General features: G+C 47.6%; 2 protein-coding genes across 3 annotated transcripts in view; both read left to right on the forward strand.

Moving 5' to 3' along the window:
• GCNT2 (glucosaminyl (N-acetyl) transferase 2 (I blood group)) overlaps positions 1-13,656 on the forward strand; it is a 26,841-nt gene extending 13,185 nt beyond the window's left edge. For both annotated transcript variants that reach the window (XM_080379414.1, XM_080379415.1), the window contains 2 exons: positions 2,330-2,422; positions 3,602-13,656. In XM_080379414.1, coding sequence (XP_080235540.1) covers positions 2,330-2,422; positions 3,602-3,792 — 284 coding nt within the window. In that variant the 3' untranslated portion in view covers positions 3,793-13,656. The remainder of the gene's footprint in view (positions 1-2,329; positions 2,423-3,601) is intronic.
• LOC308060543 (uncharacterized protein) lies at positions 13,655-17,564 on the forward strand. The gene is made up of 4 exons (XM_080379416.1): positions 13,655-14,111; positions 14,350-14,451; positions 16,425-16,509; positions 16,747-17,564. Exons 1-4 carry the CDS (start codon positions 13,670-13,672, stop codon positions 16,802-16,804), a joined length of 687 nt encoding a protein of 228 aa, XP_080235542.1. The 5' UTR covers positions 13,655-13,669; the 3' UTR covers positions 16,805-17,564.
• Positions 17,565-17,584: the final 20 nt, after the last annotated feature.

The following is a 17,584-nucleotide window of genomic DNA, read 5'->3' on the forward strand; positions in this document are numbered from 1 at the left end:
TTTATTTTCAGAAAACACCAAGGTTAGGATGATGACACACTCTTGGCTGCTGTTTCAGCACTGAGGGTTTCTTGTGTGTGCTGCAGTCACCAGCTGAAACTGCGCTTTACAGAACTGCTGGCAAATCACCTCATTTAGGATTGTGGTTAACCAGCAAAATAAACAGCCTACATTAGGAAGATGAGCTGATTAGAGTTAAAGAAAGAGAGAGGTCAGAACTGGAGATTAAAATGTCAATTTTATTTTAGTTAAAATCATGTTTGAAGGGCTCAGCTTCCTTGTCTTTGCACAGGTCCCACAACCCCAAACCGGTGCTATTATGCATTTTGTACAAGCTCGGAAAGTCTTTGTTATCATCGCAGAGTAAATCAAGGAAAATGGCTGTCTTTTCTGTGTAGGGAGTTAGTACAAGTGACAGATAATACTACAAATGTTATGAAGACGTCTTCATAAAAAGCTGCGCGGTTCCCTCCCTGCCACTCACACAAGCATTCCCCTTGAAGGGAAAACAGGAGGAACCAGGATTAACAGGCTTTAAATGTCCCTTTTAAAAATCTGGAAGAAAAATACTTGAACGTGTCTAGCTTTTCAAACAGCTTAACTTTTGCATCAGCTACAATTAGGCTGATATCAGGGGTTATTAGTATTTATTAATACTTACTATTGTTATTACTGGTGGAGTCCCCACTCCCTGTGTGTACTACAGATTGATGAAAATGACTGAGTGTTGCCAGGGAGGAGGTGCTGGGGGGGGCTTGGGGGGGTGCTGAGCAGGTGGAGGCAGCTCACCTTGTCCCCCAGCTCACCTTGTCCCCCAGCTCACCTTGTCCCCCCTGCTCCAGCCTCCTGCTGCATCGGGGGGAGCGGGGAGCAGCTGCCTTGGGACAAATCCTGTCCCCCCTGGCCACTGCCACCATCAGTGCTGGTGCACTTGTTAAACAGCTTGAGCCCCAGGTACGCCCCGGCGGTGACACTCGCAGTAATTCTTTGCATTTGAGCAAGTCAGTCTTTTTCATTTGCTTTTCTGCTTTGTTATGGGAAAGCAGAAACGACGCCGGCATTTTTGTACTTGCTGGCATGCCACTTGGCTCGCCACGCCTTGCCTGCTCTGCCTTCTGACAGCTCAGGTGCAGCGGGGGGCACTGCTTGCTGGGCAGGAAAGAGTACAAGATGGGTAGGTTTGTCCCAAGCAGGTGAGTAAGTTGCACGCAGGTGTTTGTGCTGCCGTGAGAAACTGGGGCTTTTCAGCTTTTCTCGGAGAAGCGGCTTGTCCATTGGGTGGCGGTTACAGAGTCTGTATCGGCTCTTTGTTCTCCAGCAACTGATTGAGCCAGTAAGAAAGACAAAATAATTTGTGGAAAGGCATGAGTTCATAGAAAGCTTTTATTATTTTATGCCTTTGTTTTTTTTTGCTTTGTTTTTGGTTTTGTTTGTGGTTTTTTTTTCTTTTTTTTTCCTGTATTCTGACAGCAGTTTTAGGAAATATTTCAATAAACTTCTATCACTGAATTGAATACAATACTGCAGTGCAGATCAGGCCAGGCGGTCTCCTGAGCTGTACTCACCTGATCTGCTCTTGCTTTCGAAGGCAAACACCTCACCCCGTGGGCACGGTGCTACGGTTACTGCCTTGTGCTGAAGGTACGGCAATTCCCCCGACTCACAGCAGCTGCCTACACGTTGCATCCATGTTGCCTGTTTACTCTTCAGCTATTACCAACCACTGAATGTTCGGCGTTTTCCCCTTAATGACTCAAAATGAGTGTTTGCCAGGTTATAGCTGGACAAAGAGAGGCACTCTTACTAGTTTATCTTCTAGATAGGTCCTGTGATCTGCCTAGGCTTGTATACATTATTATGTAACTTTATAGGCTACAATTGAATTTCAGTGGTTCCATCCAGTTGGATCACGCTTGAATTTGTTCTGTTAGTCTCTTCTTAAAAAAAAAAAAAAATTACCACTAAATTCATGTGAAAGCATTTTATGTCGGTGACCCAGTGTTCAAATAGCACTTGGAGGGCCGTGCGGGTTGGGAAGACTCCGTGGGCGACTACACACGCATGTGGTATCGTAGTGAGGCTGTTGCAAAAGAGGGATTTTATTTCTCGTGTGAAATGTCTAGATCTCTTGAGTTGACATTGTGTTTATGTCATGAAAGTTGCTTTCATTGAAGAAACTTGACAAGGTTAGCAGCCAGACATCTGTTGATGCATATTCCTACGTATTGCACCCCAGCTCTGTAGGGAAAGGTCCCAGAGAGCGGACATACACCTGAACACATAGCTGCTGAAAGGATTAATTATCTGATTTTCTGTTGCCTAATTGCAGGTGTCCCGGGGTCCATGCCCAATGCATCGTGGGAAGGTAACCTGAAAGCGGTGAAGTGGATGGATATGGAAGAGAGCCATGGAGGTTGTCATGGTAATGTGTACATTTTTCTCCATTTCTTCTACCTGTTCATATAGTAAAAACCACGTGACTGCTGCCTTTGTATTCCTACAGCCTCTAACCATAATGTGAGCAAGTCTTTAGACAGTGCTTCATCAGCGAGATGACATTAAAAAGGAATCATCTCCTTCATAGTCTGTATGTGAACGATAGCAGCCACATAAACAGAGAGAAAGCTGGAAAGTTGCTTCTTCATCAGTAGTTTTATAAGATATATCAGCCTTGGGAAGGTGGATATTTAGCAGCACTTAAGGCTCACATGAGTTTTAGCCCACTATTTTCTTGAAAACCTTGTGGGAATTTTCTTGCAGGTGGGTGGGAACAGCCCACACGTGTGTTCCGTGCTGGGATGCGGTTGTGCTGCAGCCAGCAGCAGCGCGCAGGACAGGTGTCCTGGGTGAACCTGGACACATCTCAGCTCTCAGCTGGGTACCATGCCTGCTGGAGCCACAGCTGACGGGGAACCTATGGAGCTGTGGGCTGATGGTGATGGCTGAGCTTTGAGTTTTCCTCTGTCCTGCTACTTCAGGACATGACATTAGCAGCAGATCATCCTCTGTACGGCACACTTAATTTTTCAGCCACTGGTTTGTACATTACATGCTGCTACTACTTCTGACATATCCAAGTGCGACAAGAAACGGGATACCAAAATGCTAATGATACAAATTTTATTTCAAGAATTCTTGATCTATAACATAGTTGTTTCTATTAAGGAGAAAAATTTTGAGAACTTCAGTCAGCTTCAATTACAGCAGTTTCACATTGACATTTCTACATTGAAATCAGTGAAATTACACCAATATCACCCAGAATTAATCAGTGGAAAATCTAGTATGAGTAAAAGTATTGGTTTCTCTACACTGAAAGAAGGACATTTCCCTTTGCTGTGTTTTGTCCTTATCTGAGAAAGACTTTCAAGTATTAACACTTTTTTTCTGAGTTACCTCCTTATTTTGCTCATTATTTATTCTGCAGTAACTTTCTTCACTTCATCCCATCGTTCACAGTTATTCTCTCTGCATGCCCAGTAGGCCTGCTAGCGTGTTGGCTCTGTAGGTTATTCCTAGAGGCTTTGCAGATAAAACTTCTCAAAAAGAATGATTTGGATCCTTGCTTCTGACATTGCTTTTTTTCTTTGTCTTTTGGCAGGCCATTATGTCAGAGGCATTTGTGTATATGGAACAGGTGACCTCAAGTGGCTTTTTAACTCCACCTGTATGTTTGCAAATAAGTTTGAGCTTAAAACATATCCCCTGACTGTAGAGTGCCTGGAGCTGAGGCATCGGCAGAGAACCTTGTCCCAGAGTGAGGTGCAGGTGGAACCCAACTGGTATTTTTAGCTAGCCCAACCCCAGGCTACGACATCCATAAAAGCGATCAAGAGAATAGCGGCAGCAATCTTAATTTCGGCTGTGCCGGAGGCATAAACTCATGAGACGGGTTTCTTTAAGATGTTCTGTAGATGCAGCTTGGATTGGCTTGTCCCGCACTGCCTGCGAATCTCACCACGAGGTGCAATTTAACACCTGGAGGCCAAAATGTGAAAGATCCAACAAGAGACATGAGGGCAAAGCTCCTCTTGCAGCTGGAGGAGCTTAGCACTTTTGCCTTTTTGCATGTGCTGTTTTCCAGCCCCAGCTTTTGTCTTGCTCTACTGCCATCGCCACCTTTTACTATCAAAATATAAACAGTCATGCATCTCTAGCGCTTCTTGTGTCTAAAAGACAAGCGTGCACATTTGGTAAGCAAAAAGGTCACAGTCAGCAAGATCTCCCAAGCAGGAACACAGCTGCTGGCCGTACGTACAGATACCGTTTTGTCAAAGATACTGGTATTTACTGCAGAGAGCTGATGGAAAAGTACTGGAAATGGAATAAAGACACTTTGCTTCCCAGATCATACCTGTTCTTTCAATATCTGTCACAGCAAGCTTTGTAAGAGAAAACAGCATCTTTTACTAGATCTGTGGGTGTGACAAGAAAAACCAGACAGGCTTTCAGGCACAGGAGCCCTTCTCTGTGTCTGAAAAATGGGGGCTTCCATATTTGTCTTATTTGGCCAACTAACAGAACTGAATCACTTAAAAAAGCTCTCTACACACAGATTTCAGCTCACCAGTGTCCTTAGATTGTCAAGTGTAAAGACACAGAGGGAGAGATGGAAAGCGGGGAAAGCAGCAGCAATATTTTGAAATTTGAAAAAAATACATATTTTCAGGACTGCAAGAGCAGTAACTGAGCTCTGGTGATAACTCAGTAATTCTTTGTCACCTTTTGGTAAGGCATGAGTGTTCTTCCCACGTTTCCTTCCTTTCATCTTCATATAATGGTTAATGCACATGCTTAACCTTGGGGTTTGCTTCATCACAGCCCTGGTTTTATTCCCCAATAACAGCCACTAGAGGGGGGGCATCAAGTACCTGAGCAGATTTTCCCTTCCGAGTCTGCATAAAAAAAAGCAGACAAACTCTCCACAGACTGGGCGTGCTGCAGCGGGGGAAAAATATCAGCGCTCGGGGGGTTTGAATATGGCAAACAGAAGGTAAAAGTTACGGGTATGGGTCATCGTGTTCTTAAGAAGAAAGCAAGGAAGCAAAACTAGGAATGCTTCTTCTGTAGCTATGATGTTTGTATTTACGGGGCACATCAGCACCCTAGTCAGCCATAAATAGGGATGCCTGAACCTAAGGAGCGTGCGCTGCTCTCCCGTCTCCTGGACAAGCGATGATGGCTCAAAGAACACCTCCTGAATAATAGCACAATTTTACCACCAACTTTATTAAACCATTGCTAATTTCAGGGTCTTCTAACAAACTGGATTGCAAACTGTTCCGAAATGACAGCACATCATATTTTGATGTCCTGAAGCATGGCTGGTGACCCGCAGGGAAGGTTCTGGACAGGTAGGATCTGCCTTAGTCAGCTTGTTCTGCATTTATAGCTCCAACACCTAATAATGCAGATCCCTGCAGAAAGGCACCGAGAATTTACCTCCAGAGCAGAACTTTGGTGGAAATCCTGTTCAGTTTTTTTGGAGGGGAGAAGAGGGCATTGCTAACTTGCTGCCGTGATGGCAGCTGAAGACAGAAGTATTTCAGAGAGAACTTGATCTTTTAAAAAGGGAGTTTTAAGGCATCTATCTTGAGAGGTCTGGACCCAGCTTTCCCTTCCCCAAGCTGACTATCCCCCAAAACTGAAACATCTCAAACAAAATAAAGGCATTCGCACCATTTTATATAAATATTTAAAGCAGCCCAGAGTACAAACACGGTTATATTTCACTGTTCAAACTCCACAGGCAAGTGCCAAAATATCACCCAACAGCAGAAGCAATAAGCGTGGCAGTTTGAAGCCATGGACATAGAAGGGTATTGTACTCTGAGCCTGAATAAATATAGATATTTTAAGACTGAGTTATATTACCTGTTTATGTAAGAACCCAGAAAAACCTCGCAGATTTCTGTCCAGCTGTGGTTTAGAGGCTTTGTTTTCATGAATGCTATTCCAGGTAATTTTTTTTCTGTAAGTAAATTCGTAAGTTTTCATTGTGTGACTGATTTTTGAGTGCAACATCTGCCTCATCAGCCTCTTCTTTCTTGAAAAAGAAAGAATATTACAGTTAGTCACTGTAGGAGAGAGAAAAAGAATTTCTGGCAGCCGAGCTTAAGAAATACATCTAAACCAGTGAGACCTATTGGTACTAGTGGTACTTTGGGATAGCAGTAAGATAGGAAAAGGTGGAAAACTGGAGGAGGAAGGATGGTAGGAAGGATGTTAAGGAGGGTTTGCCTCCCGTGCACAGCAGTAACAACGACTCAGTTCAGCAGCCATGGTGCAGCTCCATGGAGGAAGCTTGGTGCTCTGAGCAACCCATACCCGTACTTCCTTGTTTTCTACAATTTTGGCGAGGGGAAAAAAAAAAAAAAAAAAAAAAAGTAAACTCTTTCCCAGTGCTGCTTGTGCTGCCTTTCTGAATCAGTATGAACAGCAGAGCAAAGTTTTCAGTTCAGTCATTCACTGAGATGCTGACCGGGATGGGACATGCTGTCTCTAACGGGATTTCCAAGCAAGTTGGGCTTACCACTGAAGTCAGTTTGACTCGCTTATGTGACCCACTGGCTGCCTTTCTGTTTGTTGAGCTCCTAGAGACTTTTTATACACCTTGCCCAAGGAGCTGCAATCTCACTGTAAGGTGTAAGGCATGTGCAACCGCAGCCTTTTGACTCCGAGGAGAGTGGCTGCGCAGGGGGGCTGTGCACTCTCCATCTTTGGAGGGGCTCAGGACCCCACAGGACATAGCCCTGAAGTCACAACAAGTACATGGGCACAGGCTGTCATCACTTTGTGATTAGGATTCAGGCCCATGAACAAAAATCATCAGTCTCCTTTCCCCAACCTTTGTGCATTCCTAACATTGAGGATGTTTTTCCATACCGTATGATGCTGTAGCAGCAGCTCCATGACCCTGCAGACTTCTGTGCCTGTTCTAGATACTGCAATGCTTTTCCTCCATTCCCTGGCATCTCAGCTGAATATTCTAAAAACAAAAGAGAGAAGCAGCACTCATTCCTCCTATGGCACTCCATACGTGAGGTAGGGAGGAGAGGATATTTGGAGGAGCTAGCACTGCACCTTCTGTCAGTGGCAGGGAAGAGACATCACCATTGCTTCACCCCTTGCTCGCTGTCACTTGGCCTAGGAAAACTCAGAGTTATCATCAGGGTTTGTTTAACTGGTCTATTAATGCAAGTAGTCGTGCAAGACATGGAGTGCTCCTCTATATGGCTCTACAGCATAGTAGTTGGCTTTGCAGTGGGACATATGAGCTGACACGGCTGGTGCTTGCTAAGTCTCAAATTAAGTGGAACTTTCTCCTACTGGGTTTTAAAGTACCTGTTGGATGTGGGAGTTGAGAGTTTGTTCCCAAGTTTTTATCTTCCTAAGACACACTATTTCTTCAGGTCCAGTAGGCACCACCAGGTGCTCCTTTTCCACCCCACAGCACAGCACGGGTAAGTTAATTGAGAGCTGGGATCCTGGTTAGCTCCCAGGGGCTGAGCCAAGCCACAGGAAGGGCTGCAGCCCAGGCTGAGCTGGGGCAGGTGGTGCTCAGCGTGGGGTGATGAGCAGAGCTGCTGCAGACGGAGACCCCGTGGCCATGCATTCCCCAGAGCCAGCCAGCATCAGCAGGAGCTGCAGCTTTGGGATCAGCAGAAGCTGCAGCTTCGGGCTTACACAACGTGTGTGCCCACAGGTCTGCTTTCCCTATTGTGAATAACTTGTGGGTTTGACGTTATTTCCCTTTCAGCTGAACGCATCCAAATACTTCCAAAAATCGCCCATCCCTAGGAAAATGTATGTTCCATGTGTGCCTGCAGCATCAGAGGTGTGCACAGCAGCCAGGAATGCCTGGCAGTGCATGCCAGGCTGCAGCAGTTGCGAAGGAGTCACTGGGAACACAGCTGTGAGAGTGGATCCAAGAAAAGCCAGATACAGTGCCGTGCCTCCCTGCTGCAGGGCTTCAGCCTGCTATTGCAAACCGGGCATCTGTGCAAATCCTGCCCCAGGGCTCTGGTCTAGAGGCCTGGATTAAATTCCTGGACAGCAGGTGCACAAGCAGGATTTTTTGAAGAGAAGGGAGGGCAAGCCTTAGACCTAGCTCACGGCTTGATATCTGGTGGCAGTGCTGCAAAAGCCAGCCTAAATCAGCAGGCTCCCCGTGCTCCCATTCCCACTCCTGCTAGATTTATCCACATTCTGGCTGTATCCATTCCTCCACCAAGAGGCCAAGCAGAATTTATGCCAGCCCAAAAGGAGCAGCAGAGACAATCCCAGCACTCGCAGCCAGGCAGCTGCTGAAGCTGAGCCTAGTAACAAAAAAGAAAAAAAGGACAGTAAAAGAAAGAAGAAAAAAAACCCCAAACAAACAGAATAAGGAAAAAAAAAAAGAAAAAAGGAAAAATAAAAAGCAGAGGCTTACCAAAATATCCTTTTAAGTGTGCTCAAGCTGTTGTCTGAAAAGTGAGTTTGTTACCCAGTGTGCAAAATCAGGAAAAAAGTTTTAACAATATGAGATACTGCTTTTAATACAAAGTTGTGCAAGTTTGGGTCCTAGGGTGAACTAGCACACCTTGACAGTTTCCAAAATCAGATTTATACAATTACACAAATATTAATTTGGTAACTTCCGAACCTCTAACACTGATTGAACGGCAATCTATATAAGGGTTACGCAAACTTACCAGTTACCTACGCATGCTCATTGGGGAAGGGTCTCTTTGTGGGCCAGGGTATCTGGTGTGAGGGGGGTGATTTTTAGCATTATAATGAAGGTAGCGCGCTTAAGGACACATCTTTGGCTATTTGTCCAACAAGTACCAGATCTATCTTGCTTACAAGAATCTTGTGTTGCCAGCTTCCCAGGATGTAATTGTTCTTCAAAGTTGCCTTGTCCTAAGCAGCAATTATTTCAGTTAATCATCCTTGATAGTTCTTTGCACGGGACATCTTACGTTGAAATAATGTGTGCGTTCTGTTTCTTAAAGAATATGTGCGGACTGTTAAACAAAACCGTATGTCCATATAGTATTTGTTAGTTAGCTCATACATTCTGGTTACAAAATTGGATAACAAAGAAATGAAGGAATGTGGATGTATTCATGTTTTCAGTTTTACCACTACTATTAGTTATCACCTTAGGGGTCATATAGTCCCCAGATAATGCAGGTCCAATACTGGACATCCCCCCTCCAAGTGAAGAACAGAAATGGTATAAAAGAAAGGAGAGGCGACAATAAAATTGCAGAACAGAGCAAAATCCAACACACTTTAATGGGCTCGTGATCTGATTTAATTTGCTCTCTTGCAATATCCCACTCCTCTGTTAAAGCACACTGCCTTGTTCTGCAAGCCTTGTCTCAGTTTATTTGTGGGTGCCACAGCTATGACAAATCCCCTGCTTTGGCACCCACAACTGCAAGACTGAAGCTTTGCTGCACATGAATAAATCATTGCACAGCCACAGGAGGCGTTAAACTAAAGTAGCTGGTAGGTCTATCTTCTCACCAGCTTCTGAGTCAGTTGCTGGCTTCTAATTAAGTTAAAGTGACAAAGACTGGTGAACCTGACTTCTGTGAGCTGTGAAGCCAGCAGTGACATCAACAATGAATAAAGTCGAAGCTGCAGGTGCTGCAAACGTCATCGAGGATGGTGCCAAGATCTGCTCGTTAGCACACACTGAATCAGAGATCAAGACACTGAAGGGGTTATGCCATGATATGCAGGAATACAATAACATCCTCAGCTTCCCCCATGTCGTGGTTTAATCCTGGCCGGCAACCCAGCACCATGCAGCTGCTTGCTCACTCCGCTCCCCCCCCTGCCCCAAGGGATGGGGAGGAGAATCAGGAAGGGATGTAAAACTCAAGGGTTGAGATAAGAACAATTTAATAGGTAAAGCAAAAGCCACACACGCAAGCAAAGCAAAGCAAGGAATTCATCCACTGCTTCCCATGGGCGGGCAGGTGTTCAGCCATCCCCAGGGCAGCCGGGCTCCATCACGTATGATGGTTACTCAGGAAGACAAACGCCATAATGCCAGATGTCCCCCCCTTCCTCCTTCTTCCCCCAGTTTATATATTCAGCATGACATCATATGGTATGGAATACCTCTCTGGCTAGCTTGGGTCAGCTGTCCTGGCCGTGTCCCCTCCCAATGTCCTGTGTCACCCCCAGCCCTCTGGCTGGCAGGGCCCAAGGAACTGAAGAGTCCTTGATTTAGTGTAAACGTCACCCAGCAACAACTAAAAACATCAGTGTGCTATCAACACAGCCAAAACACAGCACTGTACTAACTACCAAGAAGAAAATTAACTCCATCCCAGCTGAAACCAGGACACCCCAGGAACCAGCCTGTGAACACACAAATATCTAATGAATGTAACATCTTGACATAAGGCTTAAAAAAAAAAGTTTTACTGGCGGCACTCCACAGCAGAATGGCACTTTTGCTGACCCTCTGCAAATAAATCCATTCTTCATGGATTTGAATGAAGATGGATTTTTGTTGCTCCAGATTCACGGTGCCACCCTACAGCTAGGGTTTTGCTTGCCATCTCCTCCCTCTCCCCATGCCAGAGAAGCCAGGGAACATTCAGGCCTATGCTCACCAAGGGCCATCCAAGGAAAGGTCTTTGCCTAGCAAATCCTGCTGGCTCATGGTGGCTTTTAAGGTGTCATGGTGGTGGTTTGCTGTGTGAGCATGAGGGCTCACTGGTAGGAATGGCAAACAACTTGCTGGTGTATGAATGCAATTTTTGGGCAGAGCAGCTGAAAAGAGGCACTAGAAACAGGCCTGGAAATAGGCACTCAAGGCAAAACCGTGGCATCAAGTACATAGTAGGTAAACCTTAGCCTCTGATTTGATTAGGTATTTCAAACCAAAAGCAAAGGTCCTACTTTAAGCAAAGGAGCCAGCCTGGTTTTCATCAACAAGTCATTGCAGACAGTCATTAGCACTATACTGGCCAGATGCTTCAAGCTCCACTGCAAACCCTGCTCCACTGCAAACAAGTATTTGCAGCGCATCTAATGTCACAAAAATGCAAATCAAGTCGTCTCCATGGAAGTCCGCAAACTTCAGCAAATGTGATCCACAGTCATCCATGCACCTACTATTAAGGGCAGTAGAGAAGGTCTTAAGAGCTCAGATTATGGAGCTCAGAGCAAGGGGGACCAGAGAATACGGGGAAGAGGAAAACTGAAAAGACAAGAGAAAGCCTTAGAACAAAAGTGGGGAGCCGGTAGGAGAAGGCAAACAAAGATGGGAAAAGTTAAACACAGCACATACGAGAATGAACTGAGAATGCGAAGAGCCGAAAAGCTGAACAGGGTAAAAATACTGTTGCGGTGTCATTTGTCCCGCGTAAGCCTCTTTTCCAGATAACCTGGGGCAAACCGCTGGTTTGCTGTAGAGCTCATAGAACTGCGATAGATGCTCCCTTCTGGTTTGGTTTTGTTCGTTCAGTGAAAGGCTGTCAGCCATTATTAGCTTTATTTTAGTTGAAATGTTTGTGCTACTCTCTTAACCAGTCACATAGAACAGAACAAAGGTCTAGCCTGCCCATGTCTTCTTCATAGTCTTGTATGGAAGCAAGTGTGACAGAAAGTTCATTGCCTTCTGAGGGACTTCGTCTGACCATAGTTTGCGGCATGCAAGCTTCAGATCTGATATTTTTTTTCCTTGCAAATATATCCAGGCCCAAACACAGCTACCATCAGTAGTGCAGTTGGGAAAAAAAAACACCCCACAAAGCAGAAAATATGATCAACAAGTCATCTGGGTTGTTCTACAGGCAGGTCTTGACACTTGCCAGGTTTGGTAAACCTTTGGGTACACATTAATGAACAAGCTCTGCCAGGGGTTTGCTTCTTGTGTCAGATGGGCCTCATGATATTTTCCTTTCTATAAAATACATAAAAGATCTTTTCATAAGCACAGATCTCGGTGCTCAGTTCTCAGAGCACTGCTGGGATGGAAGCAGGCACCGATTGGCTGGAAAACTTGTGCCAATTTCACAGAGCTTGTGTCACAGAGAATCATGGACCAGCTGAGTTTGGAAGGGACCTCTGGAGACCACGGAGTCCAACCCCCTTTCTCAAAGCATGGTCAGCTTCCTCAGGGCTGTGTCCAAGTTGGGTGCTGAGTATCTTCAAGGATGGAGACTTCATGGTCTGCCTGAGTGCCTCTTTGGCCACCTTCACAATTAAAATGACTTCACGTACGCTTAAATGAAATTGCCTGTTCAACTTGTGCCCATATTTAATATGCATTGATAAGATACCCCTGAGCCTCCTCTCCTCCAGGCTGAACAGTCCCAGCTCTTCCAACTACCTCTTGTATGAAAGATGTTCCAAACCCTTAACGATCTTCAGAGCCCTTTGCTCGTTCTGCTTCGGGCTGTCCATGCCTGCACCAGTAAGCCCAGCACCCCAGCTGCGCCTCACTGCAGAGCAGCGGGGAAGAATCACCTCCCTCGACGTGCCTCACGCAGCTCAGCCTGCCACCCACCTTCTTGGCTGCAAGAGCTGCACCCTCCCTGTGGGGCTGGGGCTGCACCCAGCACCCACCACGGTGCCAGGGCAGCTGCTCTGTGTGGTGCCGGGGACTGTGCCCTGTGCCCATCACCACCATCGCTCAGCAAGTGCCCACACTCCTCAGCAGAGTTACTGGGGGATCCAGACGCCTTCTTATTTTTAAGCAAAGGAGCCAGCCTGGTTTTCATCAACAAGTCATTGCAGACAGTCATTGGCACTATATTGGCCAGATGCTTCAAGCTCCACTGCAAACCCTGTGTGCCTAAAACACAAGTATTTGCAGCACATCTAATGTCACAAAAATGTAAATCAAGTCGTCTCCATGGAAGTCCACAAGCTTCAGCAAATGTGATCCATAGTCATCCATGCACCCACTATTAAGGGCAGTAGAGGAGGTCTTAAGAGCTCAGATTATGGAGCTCAGAGCAAGGGGGACTTAAATATAAGCTGCCTTCTTATATTTACAGAAAATACATCTGTATTGGGCTTACACAGCAAGGTTGTGGCAGCGGGGGGTGGGGTGGGGTGGTGGGGGCGTTCAGGGGTGGCTTCTGTGAGAAGGCACCAGGAGGTATCCTCATGCTGGGCAGAGCCAGCTCCAGCCGGCTCCACGATGGACCCACCGCTGGCCAAAGCTGAGCCATCAGTGATGGTGGTGGCGCCTCTGTGATAACGTGCACTGCGCGGTGGCAGCTGTGGGAGAGGAGGAAGAGAAACAGCCCTGCAGCCCCCCAGGCCAGGGCAGGAGGAGGCAGGGGGGCTCCAGGCGCTGGAGCAGAGGTTCCCCGGCAGCCCGCGGTGAAGCCCCCGGCCGGGCAGGCTGTGCCCCCAGCCCGGGGAGCCCCCGGGGGAGCAGATCCCCCCCCGCAGCCCGTGGGGACCCCACGCCGGGGCAGGGGGGGAAGGGCTGCAGCCCCTGGGAAGGGCTCACCTCGGAGCAGGTCGGGGGGGCTGTCTGCCGGGAGGGACCCACGCCGGGGCAGGGGGCGAGTCGGGCTGACCGAGACCCCCTCGCCATCCCCGGGAGCCCCCAGCGCCGCTGAGGCTGGGCAGCCGGGAGAGGGCGGTTTGGGTTCGGGTTGTTCCTGCCCGGCCCGCTGTGTTATTCACGGCGAGAAACCGAATGCGCCTCCCGGAGCGGAGCGGCACTGCCCGGCCCCGCCACTTTTTGTCACCGGTGATTAAAGATCTCAGGCACCCGCGGGAGCGCTGGACCGGGACAAGCAGCTGGCACGGACCCGGCCGGGTGCCCGTCACTGCCGGTGGGCGGGACCTCCGGGGGGCGGGGGGGGCGGTGCCTCCGGGGGCGGGCGGTGCCTGCGGGGCGGGCGGTGCCTGCGGGGGCGGGCGGTGCCTCCGGGGGCGGGCGGTGCCTGCGGGGCGGGCGGTGCCTGCGGGGCGGGCGGGACCCCGGGGCGGGCGGTGCCTGCGGCGAGGGCGGCCCAAGGTCGGAGTGGGGCGGCGGGGCCAGGCCCGGCGCTGCCCGCAGATGGAGTACGACTGGCTGGGCTTCGGCTACGCGGCGCTTGTGGCGGCGGGCGGCGTGGTCGGCTACGCCAAGGCGGGTAGGTGTCGGCGGGGGGTCCCGGTCCTGCCCGCGGGCAGCCCCCCTGCCCCGGCGGCTGCGGCGGGCCCGGGCGCAGCGCTAAACCCTTGCGGCACGGGAGCGCGGCTGGGCTCGGGTCTGCCGGGTGTCTCGGTAATTAACCCCCCACAGGAGCCAGCAGCCGCTGTTTGCGTTGGCTGTGTGGGAGTTGCAGTCGGGCCGCGTCACTGACGGCTTCGTCTTGTATTTCCCTCAAGGCAGCGTCCCCTCCCTGGCGGCCGGGCTTCTCTTCGGGGGCTTGGCGGGGCTCGGCGCCTACCAGCAGTCCAAGGACCCGAGGAACGTGTGGCTCTCCCTCGGTAAGGCCGCTCGGCTCCCGAGCACGGGCAGCAGCGGGAATAGCAGCCTTTTCCCTGGCACGTTTCGGCTGCTCCGTGCCCTTCGCTTTGTACCAACGTCGTAAGCAGTGGCAGGAGCAGGTTTGTGTCAGGGCACGGTACCAGCTCCTGAAACCTCCATCGCTCTCCATGTGGTGTCGGGGACTGTGCCTGTGCCCATCACCAGCATCGCTCAGCACGTGCCCACTCATAGTGAGAAATGTTGGTGAGAAATGCTGACGTCCTCTGCACTGTGCTGAACTACCGGGGGCACGAGAAATGTTGCGTGCGAAATGTTTGGTTTTTCAGCCCGCGGTCATGGCATAAGCATTTTAGCCGTGGTGGCAGCACTGGGACAAGCAGTACTATGGGTTTTATGGGATACTGGTTTGCACAAGCATGTCAGAAGAGCCGTAGATGTTTTAATGCATCCTGCACTGCAGAAGAAACAGTCTGAAATATGTAGAAGGAGGCAGTGAGCTATGCCGGGTGCTTACATACAGTAGATGGGATAAGAAATCGTGGGTTTGGCTTGTGGTTAACTCTTCAGGTGAAGGATAAAATGGCTGTGGACAGTATTACGAAGCACTGGAACACGTGTGTTTTGTGGGATTCCTCAGGTGAACCTCAGGGACTTCCATCACCGTAGGACATTAATAGATGATTAACCCGGTATCTGTCAGGAGTTGGTCCTGCCTTTGGGGACCAGGTTAGTCTAGATGACCTCCCAAGGTTCCTTCTAGCTCTGTAACTGTGCCAATAGTATTATTACTGTTATGATACTGTAGCATTACAGCGATATAAGACTATTTAAAACCAACAGCCTGTCAGCATGTGACATGATGAAGTCCTTTAGGAAGCCCCTGCTCAATATTGCAGAGGACCAAACTGCCTTGCCAGTACGGAATGAGATGTAAAGCACAGCTCAGTGTGAAGCAGTTTCCATTTGTGACCTGGCTCTTCCACTCTGGCATGCCGTGGGGGTGGCTGTGCATCTCCAGCACAGGTTTTTAGGCAGTGTTGTGACAGAAAGATGAGCATCTTCTGTATATCCTGATGTACTGCATTCGAGTGGGCCTCTGGAAAGCGATGCTGTATCCCAGTCTAGTCCAAATCTTCATCTGTTCCTCCTCAGCCCTGCTGCCCTGTGCAGCTCTGGCTCCTGCTGAGCTTTAGGTTGGCCACGCTACATCACGGGTAAAAAAAAAAAACAGAAAAAGAACCTTGACAGACTACCTTTTGCCCTGTCTGATGCAAACAAACTTGAAGCGTTGGAGAAAGGTTCATACACCACCTCCTTTGAAGAAACAATGTTCCTGTAACTTTTACGTGAATATTGATAGGATTTTTTTCCCTCCAGACTTAAGAGATTAAGTAGTTTGGAGTAATATTTAAAATGTTAGTTGCTCTTTCAGTCTGATCCCTTAGGTTGCTTTCTGTTTGCTAATTCGTATTTTCAAGTGGGACTGTTTTACTTCTAGGTGTAGTATTTAGTGCCACCTGCCAGTTCAGAATGTCCCAGAGAAATGGGAACTGTAATAGTATTTGCCTCCCACATAGTGAACTTTGTCCCAGCTTTCTGGCAGTTTTAAGCCCACCAGTATTCAAGGAAATAATAATTCTTCTGCAAATAAGGGAAAAAAAAAGGGCGAATTAGCAATCTACCCAGAGGACTGGAGGTTGTGGGCGATTAGGCAGTGGCCTCAACCCTGATGAGATCTACTCGCCTCTACTGAGTAGAGGAGCGTGATTACTAAAGCTCTTGAGAGGCTTGCAATAGCTCTACTGTTTAACAACAAGTAGTATGTTTGCAAACACTTCTCTGCAGAGAGGAGGGAGTTGTTCCTGTCTGTAGGTGCAGGCCTGTTTGGTTGGCACTGCTGCATGTCCAAACGTTGCAGTGCTGCGCTGGTGTTTCTGTTTCAAATGGTTCTGACTGGGCTTCTTTCCAACAGTGGCGTCTGGAACCTTGACTACTGTTATGGGAATGAGATTTTACAACTCCAGAAAAGCAATGCCCGGGATAATTGCTGGTGCCAGGTAGTCATAGTGTTCTTGTCTGTATTTTTGAATAAGTGAATCCACTTATTTGTGGATTATATAGTTTTAAAAATGTCATGTGGTAAAGTTCTGTCAGAAATGAAACCTTCTGGTGGAGTTCAGCTACATGAAGTCATGGCAATGTTTTCTTCCTTCTTGTTCTTGACGAGATTTTTGCCTCCCCCTCTCTTTTTTTTTTTTTTTTTTTTTTTAAATAACAACTATTCTGTTCAACAGTTTACTGATGGTTGGACGGCTTGGACTGCAGATCATGGAAAAGCCTCTTAAGCCATAACTTGGCATCAAGTCATCTGAAGATATGTCATTGAGAAGCCTGAAAATGCAACTGCCTGAATGTGCTACACAGAGGTGGAAGAGGCACTGCTACCTGTGCATTGTATTTTTCATATCCTAACGCATGTGGGTTGTGTTTTTAAAGGACTGACATTGACAGCCCTCGTTATGTCTTCCAAAATGGTATTTGTCTTAACATTTTCTGCACTATGAGGCAAGAAAATAAAGTGTTTAGCTTCTGGACCTGCAGTTTACTGTAGGCAAAGGCCTCTTGGCACTTGCCTGCAGACAGTTGCAGGATTGAAGCTTAAATGTACATCTGTACTTGTCACTCTAAAATCATCTATACCTCTAAAACAAGGGAAGAGGAGCTGCCAATTTGTTACTAGTAATTACTATAACAAACATGCTTATTACGTTACTTCTCCCTGTCCTTGCCAGTTTATCCGGTCACGATGTTTGTCAGTCAGGGACTTTGTTCTCCCAGCACTGTGTGTTAGAACCTGGTCCCACAAAACACAATCGCGGAGCAGGCTGTCAAGGTAATTAATTAACTGTAATGCAATTAGTGCAAACCTGTTACTTGCAATTACTTATAAGCAAAACTGCCCAGCTAAATGTCATTCATTTAACTTTTACAGATTATTATTCATAAACCAAAAATATGCTTTATTAGATAATGCTGAATTTTAGGCAGAACTCTTGCATTTAATGACAATTAAAATGTTACTCTAAATAAACCAACATATTATTATTACAAACTCTTGTGTTCTACACAACT

The sequence above is a fragment of the Falco punctatus genome, assembly GCF_963210335.1.
Source record: "Falco punctatus genome assembly, chromosome: 3".
NCBI lineage: Eukaryota > Metazoa > Chordata > Aves > Falconiformes > Falconidae > Falco > Falco punctatus.

Excerpts from the sequence above, each read along its gene's own strand:
- LOC308060543 (XM_080379416.1), top strand. The coding sequence starts at position 13,670 with ATGCGCCTCCCGGAGCGGAGCGGCACTGCCCGGCCCCGCCACTTTTTG. Across the intron at positions 14,112-14,349 it reads GGTCGGCTACGCCAAGGCGG|GCAGCGTCCCCTCCCTGGCG; the intron begins GTAGGTGTCGGC and ends ATTTCCCTCAAG. Across the intron at positions 14,452-16,424 it reads GAACGTGTGGCTCTCCCTCG|TGGCGTCTGGAACCTTGACT; the intron begins GTAAGGCCGCTC and ends TCTTTCCAACAG.